At 51.1% G+C, this 22,597-nt stretch overlaps 1 protein-coding gene across 3 annotated transcripts in view; it reads left to right on the top strand.

Moving 5' to 3' along the window:
• The first annotated feature begins 1,849 nt into the window (after positions 1–1,849).
• Positions 1,850–22,597, top strand: part of LOC126515732 (TGF-beta-activated kinase 1 and MAP3K7-binding protein 1) — a 65,622-nt gene continuing 44,874 nt past the window's right edge. Inside the window, exons 1-3 of one of the 3 annotated variants that reach the window (XM_050165600.1) lie at positions 1,850–2,235; positions 20,387–20,624; positions 21,516–21,661. In XM_050165600.1, the coding sequence (XP_050021557.1) occupies positions 2,137–2,235; positions 20,387–20,624; positions 21,516–21,661 (483 nt within the window). In that variant the 5' untranslated portion in view covers positions 1,850–2,136. The remainder of the gene's footprint in view (positions 2,236–20,386; positions 20,625–21,515; positions 21,662–22,597) is intronic. The other 2 variants (XM_050165601.1, XM_050165597.1) reach the window with 2 other exon arrangements.

Genomic DNA, 22,597 nt, shown 5'->3' with positions numbered 1-22,597 from the left:
TGCAAATCAAAACAACCCTGAGATTCCATCTTACACCTGTAAGAATGATCAAGTTCAAAAACACTGATGACAACTTAAGCTGGAGAGGTTGTGGGGGAAAAGGGAACACTTCTGCATTGCTGGTGAGAGTGCAAGCTGGTACAACCCCTTTGGATGTCAGTGTGGTGATTTCTCAGAAAATTAGGAAACAACTTTCCTCAAGACCTAGTAATACCACTTTTGGGTATATATCCAAAGGATGCTCAATTGTACCACAAGGACATGTGCTAGACTATGTTCTTAGCAGCATTGTTTGTCATAGCCAGAACCTGGAAACAACCTAAATGCCCCTCGACCAAAGAATGGATAAGGAAAATATGGTACATTTACACAATGGAGTACTACACAGCAGAAAAAAATAACAACAGCTTGAATTTTGCAGGACAATGGATGAAGCTAGAAAACATTATTTTGAGTGAGGTAACCCAGACACAGAAAGACAATTATCACATGTACTCACTCATAGGTGGTTTTTAAACATAAAGCAAAGAAAGCCAGCCTACAAACCACAATCCCAGAGAATTTAGACAACAATGTGAACACTAAGAGAGACATAGATCTAATCTACATGGGAAGTAGAAAGTATAAAAAGACAAGATCTCCTGAGTAAATTGGGAGCATGGGGACCTTGGGGGAGGATTAAAGCGGGGAGGTGAGAGGCAGGGAGGGGAGCAGAGAAAAACACAGAGCTCAATAAATATCAATAAAATAATTAAAAAAAAAGAATGTGTAGTGAGCTGGAGTGGTGGTGGCAAACACCTTTAATCCCAGCACTAGGGAGGCAGAGGCAGGCGGATCTCTATGAGTTCGAGGCCAGCCTGGTCTACAAGAGCTAGTGCCAGGACAGGCTCCAAAGCTACAGAGAAGCCCTGTCTCGAAAAACTTAAATAAATGAATAAATAAATAAATAAAGGAAGGAAGGAAGAAAAAAGACAAAAATTCTGCCTATGCACAAAGTTACAAAGATTTTCTCTTGCTTTCTTCTAGAAGTTTATATATATATATATATATAAACTTATATATGCATATATACACTTTATATATAGCATAGTATAACAGCTGCCTCAAAGATTTCTCATTGCAGATGTATATGGTAACACAGGCCTGAAACACCGTAGCTGGAATGAAGAAGCAAGAGGATTGAAGTTCAAAATCATCCCCCTCCATATGGCATGGTGAGTTCCAGAAGTCAGCCTAGACTACAAGAGATGCTGTCTCAAAAACAACAAATTCTGGAGCCCTTAGGTCAAATTGTGTAGGGATAGGTGGGGGGCTAGGGGGAGAAGGGTCGGACTATGATGAGGGCTAGGGTGTATTTATTGACCACCTATTGTTTGTGAGGACTATGGATATAGCAAACAAGACATAACTTGGCCAGATGCGCAGCCCACAGACACGCAGAGGAGACAATGGAAGAAATAATTACATAATTAATTACTTGATTAAGGACAGAAGCAGGGAGCTGTGGTGTAGGGGAAGGGAATCTCACAAGATCTGTGGTTTCCCGCAGCTTTTACCTCCCTTACGGGTCCCACTAGACGGGGGTGGGGGGTTGGGGGGTGCGCAAGTATGACGTCATCGGTGGAGCTAGGAGGCAAGGGGGTTCTGGGGGCCAGAGGTTCTGCAGGTCTCTTAGAGCGGGTCATTCCTGAAGCCAGCGATTTAGGGGCGCGTTCATTGAGCCACGTACTGTCAAACAGAGCCCCTTCACTCTATTTGAGGAAGACAGCGACAGGAAAGGCAAATAAACAACAAGCAAACAAACAAATAACGAAGAGGGTTTCCTGGAGAGCTACAGCTTGGAGTGCTCCCGAAGGCGGGGACGCGTCTGCACTTTCTGTCCCCACCCCGACCCAGCACTACCTTGCAGACAGAGATCATCCCGCTGACGAGGAGCCAGCCGGGCACCGGGACCCCCACAGCAGCACGCGCTCCCCGAGCGCGCGCTTCAGAGAGCCTCGCCTGCCCTGCACGAACGCCCCCTAGCGGGAGCCCCGGACCACGCCAGCCGCGCGCAGGAGAGGGGGCGGGGGCGCCGCGCACGCGCACGGGTTGGCGGCGCGCGCCGAGCGGGGGGCGCCGCGCGGTGCAGCCACGATGGAAGGGGGTGCGTACGGAGCGGGCAAAGCCGGGGGCGCCTTCGACCCTTACACCCTGGTGCGGCAGCCACACACCATCCTGCGTGTCGTGTCTTGGGTAAGGACATAGCAAGGCGGGCTGGGGCTCTGGGCGCCGGCGAGCGGCGCGACCTCACCTGGCCGGGCCGGCCCTGCCGGTGCAGCGGATCCCGGCCGCACGCTGCTTCCCCGGCCATCGACGCCGAGTTCCTCAGCCCTATCGCCGTGACCTCCAAGCTGTCGCTGCTTTGCGGCTAGCAGCGCGGCTCGCGCGCGTCCGTGGGGACGGAGCGCGAGTTCAAGGCCGCTTTTGGGGGGCGCGGATCAGGGCGTGGATCTTCTCGGTAGGGCGCACGCCGCACCTGCCGCTCGCGTTCGGAGCGAGGACCGCAAACCAGGTTTTGTTGCTCATCCCACACGCTGCAGAGCCCTGAGTGTGGTGCTGGATACCGGGGTTCCTCCAAGACCCGCATCTGCTAAGCCGCGTGACCTTGGGCAGGGAACCACCCAAGAAAAGATCGGGGAAACGAGGGATTCAGTTCCGAGCTGGGTGGGGAGCGTCACCTCTTCTGTCATGCTTTAGTGTCTCGATTTATAGGGGTGGGAGGAGCCTCCTTGAGGCCCCCTTGGGCCCTGACATTTTGTGAATCGGCGATACTCCCACCTCCAGCCGCAGCATACACCTGAGTGGCGCCTAGGTGTTGTCTGGAGAAAGGTCCCTTCCACGCAATGGAGAGCAGGGAGGGCGGCCTGTTCGCAACCTTCTGCCCACCTAATCGGTGCAGGACCCCCAGAGCTGAGTGGGGCTCAGCTCAGACCTGGGGTGTGGGGCAAAAACAGCTTGAAGGGAGAGGCTCTGGGGCTTTGCACCGGAGGGAGAGGAGGTCTGTGGGCTGTGGTGCCCTTTGGGGTTGGCTGGCTTCGTGGAGGAGGGTTTTGCTACTGCAAGTCTGGGGCTCGCTCCTGAAGGGCTAAGACCGGAAGAACCTGGATTGGTGACATAGGTTAGGGACCCTTGGGGTTGTAATTGAAGTCAGCTGTGACCTAGGCTTGCTGAGGTGCCCCTCTCTCCTGGTTTTCAGGGCCATATCAGGGTCTGATGGGTGCAATGGCTTGGGATTTATTCTGGTCTTAGAAAATGTTTAAATGTCCTCCTTATGGAGAGCCTTGTTTCTGGCACTCTTTATGGCTGTGCAGCCCACGTATGTCCATGAGGATTTGTGACCCTGAATTTCTTTATTCTTGGCACTCCCCATGTTGCAGAAGTCCCTGCAGGCCCTAGGTAAAATGGGAATCCTCGTCTTCTTCTGACCTCTCTGGGGCACCTGGCTACGAGGGGAAAGCTTGGTGAGGGGGTGTGGGCGTTTCTTGTGCTTGGGTCATTTCTCCCCGCGATGGCTTCATTTAGCAAAGCTTTATTGAGTCTGCCAGGCCCGAAGGGAAGGCTGCATGACTCAGGCTCAGCCCTGATGCTCAGGGAGCCCACAGTCCTACCGGGGAGGGAGCCAGGACAGGGTCTCCCTCCCCGGTAGCACCATGGGGTGCTTCATGGAGGTCTACTGTGGGGTCTGACAGCCCTAGACTTCTCCATGGAGTTAAGGGAGCCTGGGTTCTGGGTCTAAGGGCACTGATTTGTGCAGGTTTGCTGTAATTTTCCTGGCTTTAGCATAGCCCCAGATACCCAGGCCACTCAGTCCTGTACAAGCTGGGGCCACTGGTACCCAGGACTCCACCGCAGCCACTGTCCCAGCACACAGACTAGTGGGTTTGTAGAAGTTGTACCAGATCATTTCTTTCTTTTTTTTTTTTTTTTTTACAAAAGATGGCCTTGAGACCCTTACCGTACAAACATTGGGGCCTCGCTCAATGTGGACCTTGAGTCCGTGGGGCCCCTTGACTGAAGCTGTCTCTACTCTTCCCTGTCACTCCTTCCCCCAGGCTGGGCAAGGCCAGACTGCACCTGATGGGGATGGCCGGGTTGGGACATCGTCCAGGGCAACTGCAAGCTGCTGCCTCCATCTGCTTTGTAATCCTTCTCTCCCCATCCCCATTTTTTTTTTTTTTAAAAGGCAGGATCTTTTATAGCTCAGGCTAGCCTCAAACTTGGTCTGTAACTGAAAATAACCTTGAATTGATTCTCCTGCCTCCACCTCCCTCTTTGGCTAGAATTGAAGGCTACGCGGCAACACTCGATTTTGTTAAGTGATGGCAATGGAACTCAGGGCTTCTTGCATGCCGGGCAAACCCTTTACCAACTAGGTCACATCTTTAATGTTTTTAAAATTTATTTTTTAGTTTTAAATTTTTTTTTTCTGAAACAAGGTTTTTCTATATAACATTCTTGGTGGTCCTGGAATTCACAGAGATCTACCTGCCTCTGACTCCCGAGTTCTGAGATTAAAGGCGTGTGCCACCATCGCCAGGCTAAGTTTAATTTTTTTGTGTCTATATGTGTGTGCACCTTTGTGAGGGGGATTCAGGAGACAAAAGAGATTGTCTGATACGCCAGAGTTGGAATTAGAGGCATTATGAACCTCCTAGGATGCTGGGAACTGGGTACTGGCATTCCAAAGAGCAGCAAGTTGTCCTAACTGCAGAGTGGTCTCTCCAGCACCTTCCACTTTTTGTGGTAATTTTTCTTTTTTTTTTTTAATTTATTAAAGATTTCTGTCTCTTCCCCACCTCTGCCTCCCCTTTCCCTCCCCCTCCCCCAATCAAGTCCCCCCCCCCTCGTCAGCCCAAAGAGCAATCAGGGTTCTCTGCCCTGTGGGAAGTCCAAGGACCACCCTCCTCTGTTGAACCCTGTGGGAAGTCCAAGGACCACCCTCCTCCATCCAGGTCTCATAAGGTGAGCATCCAGACTGCCTAGGCTCCCACAAAGCCAATACGTGCAGTAGGCTCAAAAACCCATTGCCCATGTTCTTGAGGTCTCAGTAGCCCTCATTGTCCGCTATGTTCAGTGAGGTCATTTTTCTTTTGAGACAGGGTTTCTCTGTATAGCCCCAGCTGTCCTGGAACTTGCTTTGTAGACCAGGCTTTAGACCTTGAACTCAGAGATCCACCTGGATTAAAGATGTGCGCCAGCCACTACACCCAGATGGACTGATAGACTGATTTTTTTGAGTCCTCAGGGAGAATTCAGTAAGTATAGTGGGGCTCTTCTCCCCACACACACACTCCCCCCCTTCCCCCGTGACAGGCTTTCTCTGTGTAGCGCTGCTGGCTGTCCTAGAACTCACTTTGTAGCTGAGGCTGGCTTTAAGACCCTCCTGCCTCTGCTGGGATTCAAGGTGTGCATCTCCACACCTGGTTTCTTTCCCCCATTTTTAGGTTAGCAGCAAGCTCAGCCAGGTGACTCGCTAGGTCGAGGAACATCCGGGCTGCAGGGCTTCATGCTCCTTGCGCTCTCTGCAGATGTCTCCCGGAGTCCTGGCTCGCAGTTGTGTCTGGGGGCAGGTGTCCTCGTTGGAGGTATGTTGTCACGTTCCGTCGGCTTTCTCCCAGTGTCAGGCACACTCTGGCACCTAGACAGGAAGCCTTGACATCTGTGACTGTCCACCCTGGAGCCCTCCTGGCCTCTCTGATGGGGCCAACTCTTGGACTCCTGTGTGTGTGTCTCAGGTCTAGGGTGTGGTGAGTTGTACACAAGAGGTAAGAGGTTGGGCCCCTGGGTTTCTGATGTGTATTTTGGTGGTTTCCTTGGTGTGTAGACAGCTGAAGGCCTGAGGGGCCTGACAGCCTGGATTTTAGCCTCAGGAGCAAGTCTCTTTCCTAGCCTTCATTTGTGTCTTAGGGTTGGAGAACCTGGAAGGTTTGTGGCAGTGGTGAGCTGCTTATATCTTTTCTCCATGTTGTTGTTGTTATTATTATTATTATTATTATTATTATTATTATTATTTTGTTTTTGTAGTCCCGAGCTTCATGCCTGCTAGACACGTGCTTTAACACTCATTGTATTATACCTCCAGTCAACAATTTTTGACTTTTTTTGTTTGTTTGTTTGTTTTTTGGTTTTTTGAGACAGGCTTTCTCTGTAGCTTTGGAGCCTGTCCTGGAACTAGCTCTTGTAGACCAGGCTGGCCTCGAACTCACAGAAATCGACCTGCCTCTACCTCCTGAGTGCTGGGATTAAAGGTGTGCGCTATCACCTCCTGGCTTTTTTTTTTCTTTCTTTTTTGAAATTTTTTTAATTTTTATTTTTTTAAAGATTTATTCATTCATTCATTTATTCATTCATTCATTTATTCATTCATTCATTTATTTATTTATTATGTATACAGCATTCTACCTCCATGTTTGCCCACATGCCAGAGGAGGGTGCCAGATCTCATTACAGATGGTTGTGAGCCACCATGTGGTTGCTGGGAATTGAACTCAGGACCTCTTGAAGAGCAGCCGGTGCTCTTAACCACTGAGCCATCTCTCCAGCCCCTAATTTTTAATTTTTTGTTTGTTTCTTAAGACAAGGTTTCTCTGTGTAGCCCTCGCTATCCTGGAACTCTGTAGACCAGGCTGGCCTCAAACTCAGAGATCCACCTACCTTTGCCTCCGGTGTGCTGGGATTAAAGTTGTGCACCACCACACCTGGCTGATTTTTAGCTTTTTTTTAAGACTAATTTTTATTTATGCTTGTTCGTGTGTGTTTGTGTGTACGTGCCATGTAAGTGTGGGTGCTTACAGAGTCAGGAAGAAAGAATCAGATCTCCTGGCCTTCTTTTTTTTTTTTTTTTTTTTTTTTTGGTTTTTTCGAGACAGGGTTTCTCTGTAGCTTTGGAGCCTGTCCTGGAACTAGCTCTGTAGACCAGGCTGGTCTCGAACTCACAGAGATCCGCCTGTCTCTGCCTCCCGAGTGCTGGGATTAAAGGCGTGCGCCACCATCGCCCGGCCTCTCCTGGCCTTCTTACGTGAGTGCTGGGAACTGAACTCAGGTCTTTTGGAAGGAGCAGTGATAGCTCTTCACCACTGACCCGTCTTTCCTGCCCCAATTCTTCACTTTTTAGTTTGAGACAGGGTCTCTTGTTTGTTTTTTTTTTGTTGTTGTTGTTTTAATTTTTGTTTTTCGAAACAGGATTTCTCTGTAGCTTTGGAACCTGTCCAGGTTGGCTGTGAACTCACAGAGATCCACCTTCCTCTGCCTCCCAAGTGCTGGGATTAGGCATGTGCCAGTGTGCCACCACCGCTGCCCAACTTGAGACAGGGTCTTGATGTTTAGCCCAGGATGTCCTGGAACTTCTCTCTATCTCCCAATGAGATTAGAGGTGTGCAGTCCCCACTTCAGATGGCAGATAAGCCCAGAGCCAGTAACTGGGGCTGCTGGGATAGGTAAGCCAGTCCTCAGACCAAGAGGAGCAAAGTTGAGCATGGGGGGGAAAGGCCAGGAGGACAGAGAGGAGAAGCCGGGAGGGAGGACAGAAGAGGCAGATAACAAGGTAGTTGGAGAAGCCAGGCTTGGAAGCCAGACCTGAAAAACCTGCTGTCCCAGTGGGAGAGAAGGTAAGCAGGGCACAGGGCAAGTCTTCAGTGGCTGTGTGGCTAGAGCAAGATGTTCTCTAAGCCTCAGTTTCCCCATTCATTAAGTTGGAAAAGACAGTGACTTGGATTTTATTTATTTTATTTTATGTGTATGCGTGTTTTATCTCTCTTGATATTTACCCACCACTTGTTTGCCTGGTGTCTGTGGGGGTCAGAAGGACCTAAGGACCTGGATTCGGATCCCTTACACCCTTGTATAAGCCGGATGTGGCAGCATGTGCCCGTAACTCTAGCACTGGGTGTGGGTAGACACAGGCAGGTCCCTGGAACTCTGCCAGCCTAGCTGTATCAATGACCTGCAGGCTCACTGAGAGACCCTGCCTCAAAAAATAAGATAACAGCAGAGGAGGGCGCCCTGCGCTGACCTTCGGCCTCCACATGTGTGCGAGCACACACTGCAGCAGAGGGAGGCTCCTGGCGCACATGAGTGTCGCTGGAGCTTGACAGGCTGGTCATACCTCCTTATTTCTGGGGGAGCTTCCTTTCCAGGCATGGAGTTTGGCTCATCTCCTCTGAGGAGGCAGGTGCAGGGGAAGTGACTTGGGGGAAGAGATAACTCTTTGGCTGCTACAGTCCCAAGCTGTCAGCCCAGGCTTGGGGGAAGAGTAGCTCATTGGCTGGTACAGCCCCCAGCTGTCAGCCCAGAACCGTGAAGGACCCCACAAGCCAGATTGCTGAGGTAGCCCACAGTCACAGAGCAGATGGACGTGGACTGTGCCCTGAGTTTCTGTCTCTCCTGAAGTCCTAATCCCTGACCTCCTCATGTAAATTCTCTGTAACCTGGTCTACCTTGAGCCCTTGTACCCTGAAGCCACTCAATAGTGGTCATTCTCTTCTTCCCACCTTCCTTTTGTGAGCAGGCCCAGGGTCCTTCTGTCCCTGAAGCCTCTTGGACTTGAAGGCCTTCCTCCAGCTTGGGCTGCCCAGCAGCCCTGAGATCTCCCTTCCCTTCTTACACACCAGGGCCAGCGTGGTTCCCCTGGCCTCACACCCCTTCCCTGACCTGCAGCTCTTCGGTTCTGGTCACTGTGCCTACCTCTCTCCCCCTCTCTTTTTTCACACCTGGGCCTGCCCTCCTCCATGTCTCGTCCTCATCTGACACAGCCACAGCCTAGGCTGTGTGCATCCTCATGCCATGTCCAGTTGTCCTCAGCCCTCTTGTCTGTCCCCTCCCCTGAGCCCTGTGATCTTATACCTGAACCTCTTGAGCCACTGACCCTCCCCATGCCTGGCCTTCAGACCCCCGGCACCTTGTCCCCTCTCTGGCACTTCTGCGCGGTTGCACTTACCTGCCACCGCTGGGTTAAATCCAGTCCTGCTCTCCATCTCTGCCCTGGGCTGGCTCCCTGTTTGGTGGCCTCCTGGATATTGGCCCTCTTGCCTGCTCAAGTTCCTGTGTCTGCATCTGGAGCTTCCCCCCATTCTCCTCTTGCCTCAACACCTTCAGGTTCCCCTCTCTGCTCCTGGCCTTTCCCCCTCTTCAGCCACTCCCTCCCCATTTCCCTGGTCTCTTGGAGGGCTGAGAGGGCTCAGTCTAGAATGACATTCAGCAAGCTCCCTCCCTCCCTCCCACCTCCCTCTGGTCAGGCTCATCCGTGACCTTCACATTGCCAAATCCCGTGGTTGATCCTTATAAATGGATCTCCACGGTGCCCGGCTGGCAGCGAGGTCCTCTGTGCGCCCTTCCCCTGAGTCCAAATGCATAGGATGTGGGCACTCTGTCCTTTGATTTCACCTGGACTCTGTGTTTTGCCTGCTTTAGGCAATGAAGGCTTCCACACTAATGTGAGAAATATGGCCCAGAATCTAGTTAAAATATGGTGTTGAGTGTGGAGAACCAGGAGGAAGTGCATACCCTTTGAGACTTGGAGACAAGAAGGCAACACTAGAGTTGGCAGGATAAGAACCAACCAGCCAGAAGGAGCTGATGGCGTGGACTGAGAGGCATAATAGAACTGAGTTGGGCTGTAAGCCTTGGGGACAGGGAATCTTGTCAGACTCCCAGTGCTGGGGTGATGGCTAACTTGGGAGGACTCTGAACTGTGGGTGTGTGTGTTGGAACCTGTGCTACTCTGCCCCCTCCCCTGGGAAGCCTTCCTGGGTTCCCCAACTCGCTCTCTCCTCATTGCCCTTGTCCACTGGGCAGATAGTTGAGAATTGGCAAGGCTGCAACCTTTTCTACGTTGATTGTCTCCAAAGGGGAGCCAGGCTAGGAGAAACCGCGGTGTCAGCCTGGGGCTGGCATCACCTGGCAAGGCAAGAGGCAGTACCTGAGTGGTGAGCCCTGTCCTTACTAGCTGTGAAACTCCAGAGCCTCGGTTGTCCCGTCTCTGAAGTGAATTCACCAATGCCACCTTGCTGGGTGGACTGGGTGCTTGGGATCAGCAGTGACAGGGTCAGACAGGATGGACATTCTCCACTTCTTCCTTCCAAAAGGGGCAGATATGGCACTGATGGAGGAGCTCTGGCCAGTCAAAGCAGCCAGCCCTCTGGGTCTCAGTTTCCCCCTTCTTGGTGAGGCTTTCAAGCCCTGTGTTTTCATAGCCTCAGGAGTGGTCCTTGTGCCCTGCCCAGCCAGCTCACCCCCACTACTGAGACCACGTGAGGACAGCCTATGGGAAGATTAACACCTAATCCCCAGTGGCTACATCTAAGGCTGCCAGGAGGAGAGGCCCAGGCTCTCTAGGCACTTGAGCTGCTCCTGGGCGCTGTCACGCGTCCCTGTGCTGGCTTCTCTGCTTCCCTCACATGATCTTGTGGGCTGTGGACTTGTCTGTAGTAGGGCCCTTGGCAGCCTGACTCATCTCAGCATGGTTGCCTGTCCCGGGGTGCAGGAGGCAGGATTGGGCTGGGGAGGGGACTGCAGCCCAGATGCTGGCCGGAAGCCAGGCTCAGCTCACAGTTGGTTTTGGGCGTGAGTCCCTTGTGTTCAGGGGTGTGCACGTGGTACACTACTGGCCAGGGGTACCGAGTTCTCTCCTGGAGCTCTGCACTGCCTGTGCCTGTCACGCTGGCTCCTGCTCCCCTGCAGGCCTCTCTTGACCTTCCTGTTGGGCTTGGGGAGACTGAACCCAGCTATTGAGCTATAGGGAACAACTTACGTAATGATGCGACTAAGGGAGTTGATTGGAAGCTGCCCTGGATCTGAGAGTCCTGAGGGCTTCCTGGGGCCATGTAGTTCCTGTGGAGGTTCAGATGCTGCCGAGCTGGCCTCCTTGGGAAGATCTGGGGAAAGATCCAAGGGCCAGCCAAGGGCGAAGGCTTTGAGGTTTCATGGCCTTAGGAGGGCAATGTTGATAAAAGCCAGAGGAAGCGGGTAAGGCCTGGTGGGAAGGGTGAGTTCACTTCCTGAGTGAGTATCAGTTTAGCAGAATAACTAGCATTCCCCTGACTTAGGTTAAATGAAAGCATCTGGCGTGGCTGCTGTCACTGCCTGAAGATCTGTGGAGGTGGCCTGGGTCCAAGCTGGCAACACGAAGTGCTACAGAATTTCGTGGGGAAGTAACAGGGCCAGGTAGCCAGATTGGTGAGGGTTGAGGTCTGGCCCAGGTCTGGGGTCTGGTAGGTAGATGGGACCCTGTGAATGAGTGGTGGATGGGGTCTTGGAGGAGGAGGCTAGGGGCAAGACCCTTGCTTGCTTCATAATTGTGCTGGGAGATAAAGAGGGTATTTGGGGTTCATGATATCTGCCTAGCTGTTTTCTGGGGCTTGGGGCTCAATTAGAGAAGACCTTGAGGTGGTGAGCAGGCTGTCTGGCTGCCTGCACCAAAGGGGTGGAGGGCAACGGGGGACCAAGCAGGCTCCTCCCAACCACCTGACTTAGGAATCAATGTCTGTGCAGGGCCAGTGGAAGGTATTGTTGGAAGCTTAACAGGCCGGGGTGTTTAACAGATGCTATCTGCAGCTTAGCTGGGTAAACCTGACATTCATCTACAGACCTTTCCTGACTAGTGTGGTGGCACATGCCTGTAGTTCCAGTATGCAGGAGATTGAGTCATCAGGGGGACTGTTGCGAGTTCAAGGCCAGATGGGGCTACATAAGCAAGTACCAGACTAACTAAGACTCTGTCTCACAAAAAGAAGAAGAGGCTGGAGAAATTATCAGTGGTTAAGAGTACTTGCTGGGGGCTGGAGAGATGGCTCAGAGGTTAAGTGCACTGGCTTCCTCTTCCTGAGGTCCTGAGTTCAGTTCCCAGCACTCATGTGGCAGCTCACAACTGTCTTTAATTTCAGTCCCAGGGGCTCTGACACCTCATACAAACACACACACAGGCCAAACACCAATGCACATAAAATAAATTAATTAAAAAGCATAATAAAAAATAGATCTTTCAAAAAAGAAGAGTACTTGCTCTTCTGGAGAACCCAACCAAGTTCAGTTCCTAGCACTCCTGTTAGGTGGCTCCCAGCTGCCTGTAACTCCTGTTCCAGGGGATCTGATATCATCTTTTGGCTGCTTGCTCACCCACACACACGTGGCATACACCAACACAAATAAAAATAAATCTAAACATAAGGATGGAAAGATTTATTTGAGAAACAAGCAGAGAGGAAAGTAAAATACCTTACCTTTAATAGCTAGGACTTCAGGAGTTGCTGGTGCCCCTGCTGGCTGAGGGACGGGTTGAGAACGGGAGGTGTTCTTAGAGTCCTGCAGTTGACTCAGGCACAGGCCTCCTGGCTCTGTTCTCTAAGAATACTGACCATTTGGTCCCTCGGGAATTGGGCAGGTTATCTATCTATCTGTCTATCATGGTGGCCTGGAACTGCGGTCTGGAATTTGCCCCTCTTTGGGAGCAGCTGTAAGTTGGGTGCTGGTTCTATCCTAGAATGCTCTGGAGGGACAGGCTGGGTCAGAGGCCATGTCCCACCTTCTGGTGAACCTCAGCTTCCCTGTTGGGTAGCAGCTACTTTGTTGGGATATATGGGTCTCAATGAAGACTAATGGTCAAATCTGTGAGGTACTTTCTTTGGCTTCTGACCCTCTGGAATTACAGGCTGGTACAGGGTCTCATGAGGAGACAGACAGTAAACATCCCAACCCCTGAGATCAGGGTGGGGAGGGTCACTAAGGAGGTGTCCAGAAGGTTGCTGGGGTCATCACATCTTCATAGGGTCCCCAAGAGTGAAAGGCGTTGCCTCGTTAGATGAAAAAAGGAAGGAAGCAGTGTTCGGAGTGGGAGCTGCATGTGCAGAATTTTGCAGCACCCTGCACCTGTGCATTCTTCCCCTCCAGATGACTGACAGGGTGCAGAGGCCAAGGGTCCCAGAGGCTCAGGGCTTCTGGGTTGTTGGATGCTCTGCACCTCTGAATTTAGCAGCTCAGTATCCTGAAATTCTCTAATCTGGTTTTTCTTCTTGCTCTGAGTTGGCTGTGGGTCTCCACCAAGCACCATCTGGACTCTGTTTCTAAAGACAGGATGGATGGATCCAGAAGTGGGCGGAACCCATGGCAGAGGCACGCTGTCTACCTGGCCATTTCTTTTCTATTTTCTGACTGTATTCTGGAGTGTCCACCACAGCACACGTGTGGAGGTCAGGGGACAGCTTTAGATTTCTCTTTCCACTGTGTGACTCCTGGGATAGAACTCAGGACTCCAGACTTTGACAACATGGGCCTTTTACCTGCCGAGCCACCTCGCCATCCCTTCCTCGCCATTTTCTCCAGGTAGTTGGACAGAAGGAGGTTCATTCTGAACCTGCCACAGTCAGGCAGCCCCCTTGAGTCCAAGCCTCCTGTCTGGGTCCTCTGCTGTTTTTTGGCCCCTGGTTCTTCCTGTGGGGACCGTTTCCCCTTCCCCACAGCACAGCCAGCTACCACAAGGTCTTTTCCCATATCCTGGCTTCCACTGGATCCATATAGAGTTTCCATCTGGTTTAGTTTCCGGTTCTCTGGTGTCTGCTTACGCTATGTGTTCCCTGCGGTCTCTGCAGATCTGGCTTTAACAAGCTACCCAGGGAGGCTGCCTGGCACAGGGCACCAGCTCTGGATTCAGAGAGTCTGGCATGCCAGTGCTGGCTCCACTGCAGCCTGGGTGACCCGCGAGTCCCCAGTCACAGTCCTAAGATAGGAATGAGTATGTCAGTCTGGTGGGTCTGAGCATACCTCAGTACACGTTGTACGCCCTTCTCTCCACATCTGTGAGAGGCCGAGCGGCGACCCATGAGGCTCTGTCCCCTGCTCTGGGGCTTCCCACTCAGATGAGAAATTAGATCATCGCTGCAGGTGAGACTGAGAGAATCCGTTAGGTGGCTCTGGAGACTTCAGAGACGGTAGGTCCTTGAAGACAGTCTGTTCAGGGGCTGGAGAGGTGGGACCTGAGCAGGTCTGCAGGCTGCACCACTCCTGCAGTCCGAGCTCCCCCGGTTTGCTCCCTGGCTCTTTCCAGCCTGGATTCTGCAGGAGCTCCCTGCAGTCTCTCTCCGAGCTGACCAGCTGGTTCTTTGCAAACCCAGGTCAGATCAGGTCAGTTACTGCTTCTGAGTCCGCCTTGGCTGTTAGACCCACCCTGACCCCAGGGAACCAGCCTTTGCTTACCTTGGTGACCTTAATTCCCAGATGTCTTCCTCTGGCTCTGTGTCACTTCCCTTACCTCCCTCTTAACACAATAAGTTTGTTTGCACCCTAGGGACTTTGTGCTTGTTGTTGCTCCTCCCTGGGCCATCATTTTTGAGATACCAATTAGGTGGGGGGGGGTGAGGGGGCTGGGGAGGATGGGGTGGGGTGGGGTGGGGTGGTGGTGTTTGCTGCCACCTGACTCAGTGGTCACTTTATCAGCCACCCTGGCTGTCTCCCCTTACACTAGTTAATGCTTCTTCGTGATGTTTCAGAACTTAATTGAATATCTGTCTCCTTCGGTGTGAACAGGACCTTGGCTGCCTTGTAGTTTTGGTGTAGGTCACATATGAGGTGCTCAGGAGTTGCTGTTACTGACCTCTAGGAAGAGGCCTCCTGGGCCCCACCCTGACGCAGTGCAGATCTGTGTGTGTGACACAGTCAGCTCCCCGAAGAGTGCTCTCCCTGCACCTGTCACAAAGGCCACCATTAAGTTTGGGATGGGACCTGTGCTAGGAACAGTCTCCAAGGAAGAAGACCTAGAAAGGGCCTGGGACAGTGGAAGAGAAGCACATAGCTGAGGAGGAGCAGAGCCCCCAGAAGTGAATGGGGCTGGTGCCCAGTTGGCCTCTATACCTAGATACTCAGGATGTATCCAGATGGTAGAGAGGAACCCCAAAAGTGATTTTTTTCAACTTCCAATCTTCCATCTTCCGGTGGGGACATCAGAAGGAGCAGGACCAATGGGAAGGGATCTGTGAGTCTGGCCTTGTCCCCCAGCTATTTCAAATCCCATGCTTATTGCACCTGAAGACGGTGGTCACCCCACAGTCCATCAGGCCTGTACCCCACTGATCACTGCTACTCTCCCACCATATCCTCAGTCTACCTCCAGCCTCTGCTTCCATTCCCCTGCCCGGATTATGTGTGCCATCCATGCAGGGCTGGCTCTTTCTCAGTCATCTCAAAGGGCCCAGCTGCAGAGCTCTGCCCTGACCACTGATGCATCCTCTTGACCTTTTCAGGACCGGCTGTCACCCTAAGCATCCATTCCTCAGAGTATATTGGGAGTCACGGGCTGTTGTTATTCCCTAGACCCAAGGCCAGGCAAGGATTCTCTGATTGTACCCCAAGGGTCACTCCCCACAGGAAGATCCTGTTGTCCTCAGTGTCCCTTTCTGCAAAGTTTCAGGCACCAGGAAGCTTACAATTTGTGGTGAGTGCCTGATCAGAGCTGGAGCCTGCTGCTGTTGTGGGGTCACAGGCCGCCCTGTTCCTGTTTTTGAGGGTGTTTTGATCTTGCTCCTCACCCTCCTGGGGACACATGTCTCCGACACCTTTTTCCTGGCCTCTCCAAGGATTCCCAGTCTTAATGGTTCCTCTTCAGCCTTCCCCAAGGCCCAGATTTCCGCTTGCCTGCTCCCCCTCCCAGCCTTTGGGGAGCCTTTTTCCTTGCTGTTGACAAGTGGGGCTCACTCTTGTTCTCAGCCCCTGCTGCAGCGATGTACTTTCCTGCCACAGGAACAGGCAGTATTGCTCAAGAGAGGCCTCTGGTGTTCCATTTTGCCCAAAGCCTCCAGGGAAAGGAAGCAACCTGAAAGGGCCTCTTTCTTAATCCTGAGAGGCATGCCCTGCTCTGGGTACTGGTGTGCAAACCTCCCCGAGAGGAGAGGTTGGTGTTTGTTTTTTTAAGTGCCAGGATGGTAAGTGCCTGACCTCCCAATGAACTACATCCCCTGTGTATATATGTGTGTGTGTGAGTGTGGCTCTGTGCACCCGTGGAACCAGTGAACTACATCCCCTGTGTATATATGTGTGTGCCTGAGTGTGACTCTGTGCACCCGCGGAACCAGTGAACTACATCCCCTGTGTACATGTATATGCGTGAGTGTGACTGTGCACCCACCCGCGGAAGACAAAAGACAACTTTGCCGAGTTATTTCTCTCCTTCCACTTTTGTGTGGGTCCCAGGAATCGAACTCAGCTCACCAAGCTTGTGCTACAAGTGCTTTTATCCACTGAGCCGTCTCACTGGATGATAAATTTTCTAAAAGCCCCATTGCATGGGGCTGCACCTAGCAAGCTCCAGTTTTGAATGGAGCAGGCCTGTCTGACCCCAGGGTCTGAAATCTCTCTAATCAAGAGACTTTTCCATTCTGTGTGTTTGGTGGCATCTGGGGATATGAAGGACTGATGGGCGTAGTCGACCGGTAAGCTAGAATTAACCAGACAAGCTCAATACAACAGGTCTAGTTTAATAATTGGAAAATGGGGAAACTTACACAATCGGGTCCAGTGAACACCAGCACAGCAAAGAGAGAAGAGAGAGAGAGCCCCTGGATTCCCAGGTCTTTCTTCCCTGGCCCCAGGCACCACACCCTAGCAAAATGTGATTGGCTGAGCTTCCCCATCATCTCCCCCTTTTGTCTAAACAAGATTGAACCAAACCCAATACAACTATATACAATAGGAACAGATACCGAATATAAAATTACAAGCAACAAACAATATTAATCAAGAAACATATAACAAAAGTTTTACTAAGCATTCTATTTCAAGGAGTCTAAATAATATATTGAAATTAAGTTTAGCTAAATCATGAGGAGGGTAACTACAATTATCTAATCTTCAACTCTATCAAAGATCTGAGAAGGGAAGTAATATAACTTGAGCAACCAGGAAGTACAAACGAGAAACTTCCAAAATGTGCAACAAATGATAGAGACAACTGACTACCTGGGAAATCACCCAAAGTCTCATTTGCAATGTTGAGGCAACCAACTTTGGCTAAGGCTTTAGAACTATCCTACCCTGTCTTGGCAAGATAAGACAATCCTGTTTTATACATTTACGGATACTCTGTATCTCTGTCAGTGGTTGAGGTATGGGCTTTTCTTTGCTCAAAGGCCAGTTCTGCCAAGAAGACAAGCTCCCAGTGGAGTGTCTTTGGTGCTCATCATTCTCTCAGGAGTAGAGCAGTGTTGCTAGGAGTGATTGTGTCTCACTACCACGGAACCCTAGGTTAGATTAAAGGCCTTTTTCTACAACTCTTTGAAGAGGTTGAAGATTATACTATCTATACTAAATATAATGTATTTAAAGAACCTGATTAGCCTATATATAACTATGACAAACATAGATGACTATTGATCTATAATTCTCAATACCTATCTAACTTGAAGACTAAAAGAATAAAAACTGTGCAATAAATGAGGACAATGACCTCCAAATGTAAACAATGTATATCATTACATAAACAATATATAAGTATCTTAATCAGAGGTAGAAATGTACACTGCACTATGGTAAATACAATATATATATATATCAATACATAACAAATGTTTTAAGCAGAGGCTGAAGCATACTCACATACAATAGTTAATATAATTTAACTTTGTATCAACATATAAGAATCGATACCAATATAATTTTCTAAAAACAATTACAAATACCAATCTAATATCCCATCACCAATTATCCACTTAATGGAGATTCATATAATAAAAAGATCAAACACCTCAGTGTGCTGAGGCCTGGAGGGTGTCATGAGGCAGCAGATGAATGGGACACTGTTGTCTGGTGGTAGACATGCAAGAAAACACTGTGGACGATTCTTGGCTCTTCCCCTATTCCACAACGTCTCTGCCTTACTACCCCTTCTGGGTGTGTCCACTGTGGCAGAGAGCATGTGGCTGATAACGGAAGGATATTTTTTTGTACCCACGTGGAGGCTCACAACCATCTGGGAATCCAGTCCCGAGGGAATCGGACACCCTCTTGTGGCATCCATGAGCACTGCACATGTGTACAGACCAAACATCCATGCACGTAAAATACATTTTTAAATAAACGGAAAGTAGGGGCTGAGGAGATGACTCTCTTGGTAAGTTCTTGCTATGTAGACACGAGGACCCAAGTTCAGGCCTTCATAGTCATCTAAAAGCTGGGCACAGTGGCTTGAGCCTGTAATAGCAATGCTGGATGGGCAGAGATGGCAAGATCTCTGGGGCTTACTGGCCAGACGGTCTAGCTGAGTCAGTGAGCTCCAAGTTTAGTGAGAGATCTATCTTTCTTTCTTTCTTTCTTTCTTTCTTTCTTTCTTTCTTTTCTTCTTTCTTCTTTTTCTTTCTTTCTTTTTTTTCAAACCAGGGTTTCTCTGTAGCTTTGAGCCTATCTTGGAACTAGCTTTTGTAGACCAGGCTGGCCTCGAACTCACAGAGATCCACCTGCCTCTGCCTCCTGAGTGCTGGGATTAAAGGCGTGTGCCACCGCCGCCCGGCTTGAGATCTTGTTTCTAAAAGTAAAGTGGAGAGTAGCAGAGGAAGCCCCCAGACATTGACTTCTAGCCTCCACATACACGTGTGCAGTTGTCTGCATTTGCTGATGATACTGATATATTGGTTAGCCATTGCTACATAATACATTGCCCCCAAATGTATTGCCTAAAACAGCAGTCACAGGTTACCTCAGTTTCCGTGGGTCAGGAATCTGCTAAGGTGCCGTTATTGCCTTCAGGTCTCTCACAGCTAAAGCCACGATGTCAGCCAGGGCTGTGGTCTCATTGGCTCTCCTGTGGACAAGTCAGTTTCAAGTTCACAAGTGTGTGCTCTGGGTTTCAGCGCACCCCCACTCCATGGGCTGCTGATGGAGAGGGCTTCAGCTCCCTTCAGGCTATCAGTTAGAGACTTTCCTCCGCCCCTTGTCACAGCATCTGCCTTCCAGTAGAGCAGGCAGGGACAGGAGGCCAGAGAGTGAGTGAAGTGGGAGCCAGAGGCAAAATCTCATCACTTAAATTATCCTTTTGTAACTTCAAACTTATGTAATGTACTTTGATCATTTCCCCCCCAATCATTCTTTCTTCTCCCTCCTGCCAAACCCCTCTTCCCAACAAGCTCTTGCAGTCATGTCTTTGGTCATTCCTGTTTTATTTATATGTGCGCATTTGTGTCTATGTATGCCGTAGAGTGCAGTACCCACAGAGGCCTGTAGAGGGCACCAGATTCCCTGGAGCTGGAATTACACATGGTTATGAGCCACCAGAAATGGAACCTGGGTCCTTTGGAAGAGTAGCACGCACTCTTACCCGCTGGGCCGCTCTCTAGCCCTCTGTCTTTGCATTAAGGTGTGCATGAGCACTGCAGGGGCCTTATTTACCTGGCAACGGCAGTTCACCAGTATTGAGGAAGATGGCTGCCCTTCCCCTAGCAACTACTTGTAGCTACAGGGTTTCTCTGTCCTGCAATTTGCTTTGTAGATCAGGCTGACTTTGAACTCAGAGATCTACCTGTCTCTGCCTCCCAAGTGCTGGAATTTTAAAAGGCGTGTGCCACCGCCACCTGCCCAGCTCTGAGACACCTTGTAACCACTTTTTATCTACCAGGTCTAGTTACCATGGGGTGTGGCCTGCAGGAGGCAGAGTCACGGTGGCCTGAGCTAGCTGCCAGTCCAGCTGAAGTGATCCGGGTTTGTTAAGACCGTGAGTGAGGTGGCTTGTGGGACGCCTCTGGCAGCATGGCTACCGCTATGAGCTTTTAACTTCTCACTTCATTCACCTGGGGTAGGACCAGGACTCGTGGCCCCGAGACACCAGACTAGAACAGCCCTACCTAGGCTGTTCAGAGAGGGACACGATACTGGGTTGGGCGGGTGCTAGGAACTGTAGAAATTGACCTGGAGGATGGGGGATTGGCAGGGAGCCCTGGGGACCCTTGGTGTCAGGAGGTAGGAGGGACTGCATGAGCAGTCAGAGGCCCTTAAGCTCTGTAGCAGTGTTAGAAAGTGATTGATGCTGCCTTGCTGTGTGACCTTAAGCAAGTTGCCCTCCTTCTCTGGGCTCCCTGCTTAAATACCTACCTGTCAGGGCTGGAGATACGGCTCAGTGGTTAAGAGCACTGACTGCTCTTCCAGAGGACCCAGGTTCAATTCCCAGCACCCACATGGCAGCTCACAACTGTCTGAAGATCCAGTTGCAGGGGATCTGACACATTCACACCAATGCACATAAAATAAAAGTTAAATAAAGCATAAAATATTAAAAAAAAATACCTACCTGTCTCGTGTTCGTGTTCGCAGGGGATCAGGCTGTACAGCTGACAGGGTGAGGGAGCCTGGCTGTGCTCACACTTGCTCCGCCCTGCAGGTTTTCTCCATTGTGGTCTTTGGCTCCATCGTGAATGAGGGCTACCTCAACAGCTCAGAGGAGGAGGAGGAGTTCTGCATCTACAACCGGAACCCCAATGCCTGCAGCTACGGTGTGACCGTGGGCGTGCTGGCGTTCCTCACCTGCCTGCTCTACCTGGCTCTGGACGTGTACTTCCCACAGATCAGCAGTGTCAAGGATCGCAAGAAGGCTGTGCTGTCTGACATCGGTGTCTCGGGTGAGCCTGCTCGGGTGGTACCCCTTAATAACCTCCCGTGAAGTGTGGGTAGTGAAGCCCCAGACAAGGGGCTGCGGCTGACGAGGGGAGGGGTTCAAGTCAGCTCTGGTCTCAGTGCCCTTCGGCTCCCTTCCCTGGAGATCCTCGATCCCCCCTTCCCTTGGTCTCAGCAGAACTACCTCCCTTTGCCAGTCTCCCACCCATGGGAATCCCAGAGTCAGTCTGGTAGGCACTTTGGGCAGGATCAGGAGACTGTGGGCCCTGCTTCCTAAGGAACTGGGGACCCTTTGACCTTCCAGAAAGACCTAGGACTGAGTGACGGTTCCCTTGTTTCTATGGAGTTCCCAGAAGCTCCTGGACAGTTCTGGGGAGACCCTGGGTACCCACAGAGCCCACATACTTCAGCTTCAGGGGGCTCCCCTTGGGAGGCTTCTGGAAGCTACATACATGGGAAGTGGAGGTCCAGGCTGTGCAGTCACTATTGTCCTTGTCCCAGTGGTCCCTCTCCCCAGTTCTCCAGAAGTCTTAGCAGGGCTGCTGTATCCTACCTACTCCTTGCATTGGCAGCTGGCCCTCCAGACCAGGCCAGGGATGTGGCAGGCGCTAAGAGAGGCCCCTGACCTGGCTGCCCACCCCTCCCCATCGTCTTCTCGCTCCATGGTTTGCCCTGTGCATCTGCTTGCTTTTGACCTGCCCTCTCTGTGGCCCCCCCAACCCCAACTCCATCATTCCCAGTCTGCTCCTTCTCTCTGTTCCACCTCCTTGCTCATCATTTGGGGGTCGGGAGCATAGGAGCATGCTCTTGACCTGTGTCCTTGTTCCTCGGTATTCTGTTTTCTCCCCCTTCTCTGTGTGTGTCACTGACATCTGGCCTGACCCTGGACACTCCAGCCTTCTGGGCCTTCTTCTGGTTCGTGGGTTTCTGCTTCCTGGCCAACCAGTGGCAAGTCTCCAAGGTCCAGGACAACCCTCTGAACGAAGGGACGGATGCCGCCCGGGCCGCCATCGCCTTCTCTTTCTTCTCCATTTTCACTTGGGTGAGTATGGCGCCTGTAGACTCCCCACTGGCCCCAGCCACACCCCAAGCTATGGCCTGTTGAATAGATAGGCTGAGCTCTGCCTCCTGGCGGAAACCTTGCCTCCATGAGCAAGGCAAACCCTTGTCTTTTTTGGAGCAGCTTTCCTAGGGTTGGGACGTGAACTTCACAGTGCAGCCGAGACTGGGCCTAAACTCAAGGTCCTCCTGCCGTGGTCTCTGCACATAGGCAGTGCCTTTGCTGCTTCCCTTGTTTTCTTTGCTCATGTTGAGTCTTCGTTCATGGGGGCTCCCCACTTCAGAAGGTTCCTATTGACACTGCTTTCCAAACAGGGAAACTGAGGCTCAGTCACTTAGCAGTGTTTTGTCTATTTTTGTTTTTTCAAGACAGGGTTTCTCTTTGTAGCCCTGGCTGTCCTGGAACTCACTCCACCACACCCAGCCTAAAAATAATATTCCTTAAAAAAGACAAAAAATAAGCTGGGCAGTGGTTGTGCACGCCTTTAATCCGGCATTTAGGAGGCAGAGGCGGTGGATCTCTGTGAGTTCAAGGCCAACCTGGTCTACAGAGCTATAGGACTCTTACACAGAGAAACCCTGTTTCCAAAACTAGAAATCTTGCAGGTGGGGGGAATCATATCTAGGGGTCCTGGATTTGCTGTAGTCTGTTCTTTGCAGGGCTAGCCCAAGGTCTCAAGGACTCCATGGCATAGTAAGGCTAGCCCCTCTTTGTATGGGTCTAGGTCATATCTATTTTTTTTAAGATTTATTTATTTATTATGTATACAACATTCCTTCCGTGTATGCCTGCAGGCCAGAAGAGGGCACCAGATCTCATTACAGATGGCTGTGAGCCACCATGTGGTTGCTGGGAATTGAACTCAGGACCTCTGGAAGAGCATTTAGTGCTCTTAACCTCTGGGCCATCTCTCCAGCC

This window comes from Alexandromys fortis, unplaced genomic scaffold, assembly GCF_014885135.2.
Source record: "Alexandromys fortis isolate MF-2015 unplaced genomic scaffold, M_Fortis_MF-2015_v1.1 scaffold_157, whole genome shotgun sequence".
Classification (NCBI taxonomy): domain Eukaryota; kingdom Metazoa; phylum Chordata; class Mammalia; order Rodentia; family Cricetidae; genus Alexandromys; species Alexandromys fortis.
The sequence above is the reverse complement of the archived record's forward strand: the minus strand, read 5'-3'. Positions and strand labels throughout refer to the sequence as shown.